The 11,385-nt window shown below is 37.5% G+C and overlaps 1 protein-coding gene across 5 annotated transcripts in view; it reads left to right on the forward strand.

Annotated features, from left to right (window-relative positions):
- TAB2 (TGF-beta activated kinase 1 (MAP3K7) binding protein 2) overlaps window positions 1-11,151 on the forward strand; it is a 54,415-nt gene extending 43,264 nt beyond the window's left edge. For 2 of the 5 annotated variants that reach the window (XM_053382131.1, XM_053382132.1), the window contains exons 4-7: window positions 6,122-6,282; window positions 7,145-7,238; window positions 8,737-8,817; window positions 9,252-11,151. In XM_053382131.1, coding sequence (XP_053238106.1) covers window positions 6,122-6,282; window positions 7,145-7,238; window positions 8,737-8,817; window positions 9,252-9,400 — 485 coding nt within the window. In that variant the 3' untranslated portion in view covers window positions 9,401-11,151. The remainder of the gene's footprint in view (window positions 1-6,121; window positions 6,283-7,144; window positions 7,239-8,736; window positions 8,818-9,251) is intronic. The other 3 variants (XM_053382133.1, XM_053382135.1, XM_053382134.1) reach the window with 3 other exon arrangements.
- Window positions 11,152-11,385: the final 234 nt, after the last annotated feature.

Consider the following 11,385-nt stretch of genomic DNA (forward strand, 5'->3'; position numbering starts at 1 on the left):
GACCAAAGCATTGTGTTTGAATAAACTGAAATATTGATCAATTAGCATTTTTTTTGGAAAAGATTATATTTCTCTTTGACACCAAGGGAAGGGTAAGATACAAAATAATAGCCATGACAAAAAAGAATAATTGAATTAACCAAATCCATTCAAAAGCAGGAAGTGGGAATCTCTATGTTCTTTCTGAATGCTGTTGCTAATAGTTCATTTTCAGAGTTGTCTTTCCTGCTTACCTTAGGTAGGAGACAAATGTCAAGGTGCAAAATGCTACTTAGACTCACGCTGCTGACTGGAATTTTTTGACACCCCACCCCCAACACTTTTGAAAATTTCCCTCTCCTTTAGGAAAGATTATTGTGCACATGACTGCTGCTTCTGGCAAGGAATCTAGCCCCTTGAGAATAACTGCTTTTATTAGAAGGGTGGGGGAAGCACAAGTTGCTACCCCTTGTAGTTGTGGAAGAAGCTTTGGGAAGTCATGGTCATTTTGTGATGAAATTCTAAAAATAGATCTGGAACTTGGTCCCATATTTCAGAATTTCAGTGGTCAATAGGTGAGTACATGTCTGGGTAGGTTTATCTAAATAAAAATGGTTTTTAGCAGTTGTTGAAAACAATACAACAAATAGGCAGAGAGTTCCATAGAGAAAATACTGCCACACTGCAGGATAGATTCCTTGAAAGTACAGAATAAATGTCATGTAGCACCTTGTAAAGGGCCAGTTCTACAAGTTGAAAACATCATATGGATATAATTATTAATATAATTGGTCTCATTACATAATTCTCACTTGGATATAGTAAATAATTCTAATTATTTTCAAGCTTTCTGTTTTCAATGAGAAGTTTCCACTTGACTTGACTGCCAGAAATATCAAGCATCACACAAAGGATTCCGCAGCATGCTCATGGGATGCACTGATTGTTCAGATGTGCTGAATTTCACTGTTGCCTCATTTGAACTGAGTACACATTGCAGAGCAAGATTGGTGGTGCTGGGCAAGTTTTCTTTTCAAGGCAACTTGGCTGTCATTGCTGAATTTTTCTTATTTAAGCATCCTTAATAATTTCTGAAGAAATCTCAGTTGAACTACTCTGCTCCAAAGGACATGATGCACTTCTTGGGTGTAACTTCTGCAGTTTTTTTTGTGGGAGATGAGAAATGGATAAGGTGTTTTTGGAGTCGTCACTATTGCAACAATTGAGCTATGAAAATGTGCACTTGCTCAATAATGTTCACAGTGCCAAAGTATATGAAACAATCAGTTATAGTGAGCCAGTTGTTCTAGATAGTACAGGTGCCCCCCACCCCACTTGCACAGGGGTTACGTTCCAGGCATCTACAAACATAAGTGAAATCGTGTAACATTGGGAGCATAATAGAATATCTGGTGAGGGAGGGAGACAGACTCATGTGCACCAGGGCTGCTTTCTGCCACACCTTCTCTCCAATGCCTCTCGAGCAACGGCCCCAAACAACTTCCGGGCAGCAGTAGTTCACTTTCTTTGATTTCCTCCTTCCCTCCCCTTCACATTTTCACCCATCTGCTCTTGTTGCCCTCAGCCTACCTGATTGACTCAACTATTTGCACTCTCCCTCTGCCCCCCCTTCTCTTTTGCGCTCTGGCCCCACCTTACCTGGAGATGGATTTGCACGTCTCCCACTGGCCCTGGGCGGCACAGCTAGTAAGGCACTGGGTCGCTCATCCTCTGGTGTGCCCTTGGGAGGTGCTTTAGGACCCAGCAGCACAGCAGGCAGGCACTGATCCCATATGCGGTGGTAGCCCGCAGGGATGCATGGCTTGTGCAGCACATGGGTGAGTGCACACAGAGGGGATGGTGATGCTGACTGACTGCCTGCAGCTGGGACCAAGCTGGCATGTGGTGGGAGAGACACACACCCCACAGTGCTGTGAGTGGGGATCTGATTCGCAGGTAGAAGTGGCCAATTGATTGATTTCCTGGTGCTGCATGTATATGTAGTTGTGCATAAGTTTGGGCTTGGGGTGAGTGCCTGTGTTGAAAGAAATTGTCTGCTTGACACTCCATTTGTGGGTAGTTTGGAAAGCCATTTTGGTGATTTTTCAGAGGCAATTTTTTTCTTCCTCAAAGGATTCATTAGCTGACAACGGGGTGGTGGCCACCCATGCACAGTGGTGGCCTTTCATTCTTTTAAAATACTTATGTTAGGGTGGTGTTTCTCTCAGTGGCCACCATTTCTCTAGAATGCCCCAAGCATTGTTCAGGTTTTCCATAATGCTCCCAGCACAGAACAGTACTGCATCCGAGGTGTCCTAGTGAAGGAAACAGGCACCTGCTGAAAAGAGGTCTGTCAAATTTTAATTAAAAAAGAGAGTAAGAGGGCCTTGTCCTGCCTTGAAGCCAGCAATAAGCCTTCCATGAATCTTTTTTTTTTTTTAAGAAATGCATCTTCCCCTTACATAAAAAATGCTCCCAGTTTTTTTTAATCCTATCTTTTCTCGCCCATCCCAATTTAATTCCAGATATTGATTCTGGCATTGATGTCAACCCAATTCCCCGTGGTTGAGACCTAACCCCAAATTCTATAGTATCCTATCAAAAATCGGTTTTAACGAAAAGTCTAAGAGAAATAAATTTGAGAAAATTGTGAAGAAAAAAAATATTGATGTGATTTGTTGCCAAGAAACACATGTCGCCAAAAAACACAAACATATTTTAATAAATAAATAGTTGGGAATAGAGTTTATCAATTCAGATTCTAAGAAAAAAAAGGGGGTAGTAATTTATGTGAAGGAGAAATTAGAACCTAAATTAGTATGTAAGGATGAGGAAGGAAGAATCCTAGGAGTACAAATTAATTTTCAGGGAGAAAAAATCAATGTGGTAACGGTCTATGCGCCAAATACAAATAAAACGGATTTTTTAAAGAAATTAGAACAAACCTTACTGGACCTAGAGAATAATAAATTGGTTTTACTTGGAGATTTAAATGGGGTGCCCACACCAGAATTAGACAGAAGCGTGAAAAGGAAGAATTTAAATCAAGGGAAACTTCCAAGATCTTTTAATGACCTTGAGGAAAATTTAGATTTAATAGATATATGGAGACATAAAAACCCCATGACAAAACAATTCACCCACTTTTCAGAACCACATCAGAGTTGGAGCAGGCTGGATCAGATTTGGATCTCAAGAGAATTAACAATAAGAGTGTCGAAATGCGAGATACAACCCAGAACACTATCTGATCATAGCCCAATAATGTTACATTTAAAATGGGAGGCCCAGGGTATGTATAGATGGAGAATGAACGATTATTTATTTGAAAAAGAGGAAGTGATTGAAAAGGCTAAAACCACCTTGAAAGATTACTTTGATGTGAACATTAACAAAGAAACAAATATGGACATAGTATGGGATGCCAGTAAGGCAGTGTTAAGAGGTTTTTTGATACAACAAAATAGTTATAGAAAAAAGGTGAGAGAGCAAAAAAAAAGAGTTAATTACACAAATGAGAGAATGCGAAAAGAATCTGATAAAAAAACCGAATGACGAAAGAAATAAGCAATTGTCTAAGATGTTACAAACACAATACTCAAACATTAATAAATCAGGAGGTGGAATGGGGAATTAAGTTAATGAAACAAAAATTTTTCAAGTCTGCAAATAAAACTGGTAAATTTCTGGCGTGGCAACTAAGAAAAAGGAGAAAACAAAACGTAAGCATCTTATCAAAAATCATGAGAAAGCTTTGAAATCTATCAAACCAGACATATTTGAGTCTTAAGAACTTTCCCATCTTATTTTCAAGCTCTGTATGCTTCTATGTATCTGTAAGAGCAAGAATGTTTATTTATTCAAATAAAAGTTGAGAAGGACAGACATTTTAATGAGCTTTTTAACTGCATTGAAGTGCCTGTGGCAGTATTTCTGGTACAGAAAGGCTTGAGCAATGTGTTTCCTGTTTAACTGAGGTATTTAGATTAGCTTTAAAATAAGTTGTGGACATAGGACCAATAAAATATCTTCCTTAAGCATGTTGTTATTTATGCCACTTAAAGAAAATGTATGTCTCAAATAGACTTGATTGCTAACGGGGTCTTAAATTATGCAGAAAGCTGTATAAAACATTTTCAAAGCTTTATTTAGTAATCCGGTATGTGTGTTTAGTACAGATTTGACTTTCATTATATCTCTTGGAACTTCTTCCCCTACTACACTGCATCTTGATTTGTATGGCCATGATTCTGAACCATGGCATACAAAGCAATCAGAATGTGCTGTGTCTACCATAAATGTCTTTATAAGATTCTGGCCAGATTCCAGCTAGTTGCAATTTGGGCTTCAGTTTTTCTTCATTGAGCCATAATTGCTGAATAACCAAGTTTTATATCTATAATTATGATGTTATCTATTCTAAACTTGGTTTGTGTATACAGTTATTTTTACAATATATTCTGAAATGACATTTGAAGTCAAAAGCAACAACCATTCAGTTGAATAAAAAATTATCAGGTTTCATTTAAAAAAATGAAACCCCAACTATCCCGTTGAGCTAATGAGTTGACATACCAATTTGTTTTGGATTATTTCAAACTTTAATATAATTGAATTTTAAATTGTCTAGATCTGTGATTGAAAGCTTTTGATAGGTCTAATTCTGAAGCCTTAACTAGGATATGATTCTCAAAGCTGTATGTTGTTCACCCCAGGCTTGGACTGATGCTTTAAACCAGAAGCAGTTTAAAACTGAATGCCAGTATTTCTTTGAAACTAATTTAACATGGTTTTGAATAAATTGTTTTCCTTTAAATCTCTCTGTTCCACCAAATGAATGAATTTGCTGAACATCTTACCATATATAATGTAAGAACAGCACAAGAAAATAGTGTCTACATGTAATAAGTTTAAGAACAACCGGTCACCTGCAATGCCACCTTTGGCTGTAACTAAATCTGTGACGGCTTATGGGAAGAGTGTAAGATTATTGAAAATCAGTTTTATTTTTGTATGCAGAATTCATAGGCCATTTTGACTGAGAGAGCTTTGCACAAGACATAGCAGCAAAAACAGTTCTGCACTGTGGATAAGATTGGGATTAGGCAGGTGGGGGGGAGAGAGAGATTGTAGGCTTAGAAACATAGTGGGAACACTATTAGATGGTACAGTTGGATATTGGGTCCATGAAGAGTGAATAGACTCAGAAACTGAATAAGGAAGCAAGGGTGGAAGATGCAGAAAACTGAAAGCAATGTCAGGAATTTAAGAAAATAAGAGGGGTGTAGAGAAAAAGGACTTACACAGGCTGATTACAGTGTTTGAAACTCCCATTCTAGGCACATTTTGTGACAGGGAATTTCATTAGTGCAAGCAGTTTCTGAGCTCAGCGCAGTACTGCGCCTAATATTTCCAATTAAAACTCCGAGTGGAAGGAAAGGAGCAGGTTCTTTTGCCTCCCCACTTCCAGCTACTCTCTGAAGACTGGAGAAGAGACCCTCTTAAGAATATTAGGGGAGTGAGCAGGGGAAGGACTAGACCATGTGTAAAATGAACATAATATTTTAGCTGCAGTTCATTCATTTTCAGCTTTGTATTCTTGTTATAAAAAAGCAAGGTTAGACATTCCATTGTGCGCCCATAACCTAGGTTTGAGGTGCCATTTAGCTTCTAGCTTTCATCTTTCAGTTTCTAACACTGTCTGATTATCAGAAGATAAGGCAATTGTAGCCTGTGTGGTTCCTTAAAGATGTTGTGGGCTGCAGTTCCCATCAGCCTCAACCAGTATGGCCAATGGTCAGGGATGATGGGCAATCCTTGACCTAGGGAGTGGGGAGGTATGGTAATTCTGAGCCAGGAAGTGAACTAAGGAGGCCACATGGGAGGCGTCTAAACTTCACATGTCGATTTTCAGACCTTTAGCTGCACATCTGTAATTATCATACAGGTATGACTATTATAGGCAATCATCTGAATTCATGTTTCAAAGCAACTGTATGGTACACACAATCTCTATATAATTCAGTTTTGGTAAAGTGGGAGTTCTCATGAAATTGTTTGACCTGGGGTGCCCTATATTATATCAAATGATGCTGTGAAGAGAACAATACACTGATTAAAGAGATACCTTTATGTCCTTCAGCTTTGCTAGTACATCAGAAGGCTAGAATGGAACGGCTTCAACGAGAACTTGAGATTCAGAAGAAAAAGCTAGATAAACTAAAAACAGAAGTCAATGAAATGGAGAATAATCTAACACGAAGGCGCCTGAAAAGATCAAATTCTGCTTCCCAAATTCCTTCAGTAAGTCATAATTTCTGGAGGTTTTAAACATGTATGATAAGTCTGAAATAGAATTTCAGTTTAAAAATGGTAATGATATGTAAAATATACTTTGCTTACCTGTCACCTGGTTCATACATCATGGTAAGGCAAACTATGGCTCACTGGAAACGTGCAGGCTCATGGAGGTGAGCTTACAGCCACTTTGCTCCTCCCTGTACTGAGCTAAGATAAAGTTTGTTTTTGTGTTTCCAAACCTGAGCTCGTGGTTACATTATCTCCTCTCTAAACCACAAGCTGTAACCAGGACTTAACCATGAGCCCAGGTTTGGATAAAACTTTGGCTTAGCTCAGCGTGGCACAGAAGTAAAAACAAAAAACCAGGGAGGAACAATGTGAACCCATTTAGCTTACCATGATGCATGAACCAGGAAACCGAGAAGACAACTTTAAAAACACAGTCCCATTTTCAGTCATCTGTTCTGAATGGTCTTAAGGAGAAGTACTGACTCTGGCAAGCCAGCTTTGCTTGACTGTGCTTATGTGATACACTTAGAATTATTTTGTGATGTGAAAGAAAAAATACTTCCAAAAGTATTTCCAAAATGATTTTTTTTAGGACTGTCAACAAGGAAAAGTCATCACTGATTTCTGTGTATCAGCTGGTGCTTTAGTAATTTCAGTAATAATCTGAATTCAAAATTCAGTGACTAGACACCTCATGGGAATAAATACCCTCCTCTCAAGATCTGATGGGATTGTTCTTTAACAGTTTTGGGTTGAAGATGGCATGATTACACTTAAATCACAGTCATCACTAAGTTTTGTTGTCCCACGTATAAAGTTAGTAATCTAATAGATAGCATTGTTCTGTGTTTTTCAGCTTGAAGAAATGCAACAGTTAAGAAGTTGTAACAGACAACTTCAGATAGACATAGATTGCCTAACCAAAGAGATTGATCTTTTTCAAGCAAGAGGTACTGTACTATCAGTATAAATAATAATTTTGCCCATTTAGCTAAACATTGAAGGTTTGAGGTTTATAGAACATGTAAATAATTGATTAATGCATTGTGTAATTCAGTTGTTGCTAACATTTTATTGAGCATTTTCATAACAAACAAAATGCCCAACCTTGTCACTGTTTATCTGGGATTCTTTGTTTGTAAAAGATCAAGTCTACATATTTTCAGATAATGATGAAAATAAAACAAGGATTTAGATAAGCTTACATACAAAATATAATTTCTAAAGTTACTCTCTCACCCTACAAATAAAAGCCTTGTAAGTTTAGCATAGAATAGAAAGCAGGAAGACAATGCAAAATCAGCCCTTTCCCCCATTCCTGATTCAGAATGGCTGGGGTGGTGGTGGCTGTTATTCCATTTCCTCTTCTTCAAAGCCTAAAAGCTATGTTTAGTTCTTCAGAAGAATAGGGCAGGGCTAGGTTTGAAAAAAAGGACATGTTAACAGACTTGTTCTTATCATTTTAGCAACCGGAGCACAAATAGACAAACATTAGCTTGGTGTTTTTCATATTTGCAGTTCAAAATAATACCAAAAAAAATACATGGTTCAGGGATTACAAACAGTTCTGAATATCCAGCTGAGCTCTCACCAGGTAAACATTATTTGAAAAAAATATTCTTAAAATCAGTAGACTAAATTAAACCTGAATAAGACAAACAAGACACTTAGGTTCAGTTACAGATAGGTAGCCGTGTTGGTCTGCCATAGTCAAAACAAAAAATTTTTTTCCTTCCAGTAGCACCTTAAAGACCAACTAAGTTGGTCTTTAACTTAGTTGGTCTTTAAGGTGCTACTGGAAGGAAAAATTTTTTTTGTTTAAGACACTTAGGGTAAGACTTCCTATTACTATATCTATATTCTGGATTATTTAGAGAGCTCCAAGCTTGTTTTAATCTAGTTATACAATTCTGTGGTTCTGTGATAAAATCCACAATAGTCTACATGAACACAAACATATTTTAGTTTAGTTTGTCTTATTCTATTGGTGAACTTCAATGTTAGTTATGTCTGAATAGGCCCACTAAAACCAATGAACTTAAGTCCATTGATTTCAGTGGGTGTACTTTTGGTGATATCCAAAACATGTTTATTGTCTTGATTTAGAAAAGCAAAACCTAATACTATTGACGCTTCACCTGAGGTTTAATGTAAAACCTGAAGGTTGCTGCAGCCTGGCTTGCTCATCTTTCCATTGGACTGTTTTGACTGTCTTCAGCTTTCCCTGCCCCCACTCCATATTTTCAATTAGAAAATGCCACCTTTGAATGCTTTTTAGTGAGCCCTATACGAAGGCACAAAATTGGTAGATTGCATTAGGTGACCTCAGAATTTTTACTTCAACATCAGTGAAGATCTTGTCTTACACATTCTGTAATGCTTCTGCTTTAGCTGCCTTTTTGTACTAACTCTTTCTTTCATTGTGTTGTGTTTTTTTCTGTTTTCCAGGACCACATTTTAATCCCAGTGCCATTCATAATTTTTATGATAATATTGGATTTCTAGGTCCTGTGGCACCAAAGCCTAAAGGTACTGCTGCTAAATTTTCTATCTGTTAGCACCCCTGAAATTGAAACATTGAGTCCATTTATTGTAATATATACTGTCACTTCTTCATCATAAAGTTACTTGAGGTCTGCAGCGTACATGTAATCACCGTATCCATTTACTGTTCTCTGTTGCATGCAGACAGGTGGATCAGTTCTGCACTGTCCATGTGCTGAAATTGCTTAATTTTTGTTCATTTTTAGAGACTGAGAGGATTGTCTAGCTTTAAGTATATGGAAGATGAGGCCTTTTTTTGCAATTGAGTAGTAGACTGAACTTTTAATAACACAGCAGTGGAAATAATCAACTTATTCTACTGTGTAATACCGAATACTGCAGGGGGTGAGTGGGAAAAGCTTCACAGAATTTAATCTCTCCTGTTGTTTGTATTTAAAAATTGTTCTCTTTCTCTTCAGCAGATCAGAGGTCCATTGTCAAAACACCAAAGACTGTACCTGATACAGAGGAATACGAGGGAAATCATTGGAGTTGTACTGCTTGTACTTTTTTAAATCACCCAGCCTTAAACCGTTGTGAACAGTGTGAAATGCCCAGGCATTTCTGAGCCAGGGAGGCTCACTTATCTTCTGTAAATCCAACCTTTTGACTATTGTGTCATTTCCTTGGGATAAATAATCATTTATGCATAGGATTTTGTAAAATTGAACGTGTGACAAGGTTTATTACTAATGTTAAATGTCATGCTACAGAGATAATACCTCAGTGTTGTGCTGCAGGCAGCTGAAATTCATCAGCTGGAAGGTAATCTCCTGAAAGACTTGGCTGCCAGCTGCCTGAATCATGTACAGTATTACCAGAACCCCAGTAAGAGTAACTCTCATCATGTTCAGTGCTTGGGTGTTCCCCAACCGCCTTCCTCCACAGATGTCACTACTGAATTTTGACAGGGGAAGGGATTAGATTGATGGCTTTTGGGTTGTTTGTAAAGCTTTCAGTGAAACACTACATTCACCGAGGAAATGGAAAGGAACAAGCTGAAAGTGTGTTAAACTGTTTGCTGCTGCATAGGGATCGTGAATTGTAGAACTTCACAAATCAGTGGTACTCTTCGCCTTGTCTTCCCAGCAAAAACACAGCTCTGCTCTGCGAAGACGCAAATCAGTACAATCATGTCTGAAGATGAAAAAGAAACTGCATGCTTTGTCTGTACAATACTCACAGTGAATACCCCCAAAGCTTTTCCTACTGTACATAGCTCTAGAGCTGCTTTAAGTGCCTTTCTTTTCTTCACCTTTTATTATTTCTTGTACTTCTTAATGTATAGTGTAATAGTTTTTGTTAACTTTCTTTTTCCCTTTAAGTGATTATGCACGATCATGACCCTTTTTTAAAAAGCTTTTGATCTGAGAGAAGCGGTGCCTTAAAATAAGAGCAATAATAAACAATGCACAAATAGCTCTCCACTGCCTGTTCTGTACGTTGCTCTTGTAAATGCTGATGATCTGTGAAGAACTGCAGATGCAGCATGGTGAAAATGCAGGAAAAGTTGGAGTATATGCATATAGTTCACTCTGTACACTGATTTTTACGGTGGGTGACACAATGTAATATTTTTGTCTGGCACAAGGAAACAGAAGTTTAAAGTATGTTCAACCCACCAATGGATCAGCATCTTAATATGCTTGCTTCATCTGCTGGATATTTTGCAAATTCTTTAAGGGATTATTACTGGGGAAGTACATACAGTACACAAAACAGTAGCAGTAGCATAAAACATCAATGCTATCAATATCTTGGCAGCCAGTTTCTAAACCCGATTTGGTAGAGAATAGCAATAGTGGGAAATACAGGAAAAGAGAAATCAAGCAGACTTGAACACTGAAGCAATACTAAGCATCTCTCTTATTTTCATAGTCCTTGCTCTTTGATCTAAAGGAAAGCATTCAGGTGACAAGGAGCACATAACTGAAACCACAAATGGTTTTTTTAATGCTCTCTTGCATACCACAAAAAAGATGTAGCATCTCTTAGGATAAGACAGGAGAGAGTGCTTAAATGTAGCAAGAGACAAAGTAGACTGTCACCCACTGTAAATAATTTCCAGTGGACATTTTTAACAGGAATTTTACAAGTGATCTATGAATACAAAGGCCTTTGTTTTAAAGGCTTTGAATTTTTTAAAATATGGGAATAAAATGACTGTCCCAAGTAATTAGTCAGTAGAACCAAAGTACTTGCATTGAATGCATTTTGTTTATTAAAAAAAGAAGCCTTGTTTTTCAGCTTCATCTGCAGTTCTATGTGAAGATTGACAAATCAATTTTTACCTGTTTTATTAATAAAACCTAATTTGGATATCTTGAGTTGATGGTTTTGTGATTTAGCTGGGTAAACTGTCTTTGTAACAGATAAGTTATTTATAAAAATTAAAAAATATATATATTGTAACCTATGGTTTTGTGTCTTTTTAACCTAGTAGTCCAGCTATAAATTCAGCCAAATAATAATTGAAGAGTGTAAACATCTTGTGAAGATAGGAACCTCTGAGATACACTTAACATTTCTGCTTCTGAGAAGAGGAATGCATAG

This window comes from Podarcis raffonei, chromosome 3 (genome assembly GCF_027172205.1).
Source record: "Podarcis raffonei isolate rPodRaf1 chromosome 3, rPodRaf1.pri, whole genome shotgun sequence".
Taxonomy (NCBI): Eukaryota; Metazoa; Chordata; class Lepidosauria; order Squamata; family Lacertidae; genus Podarcis; species Podarcis raffonei.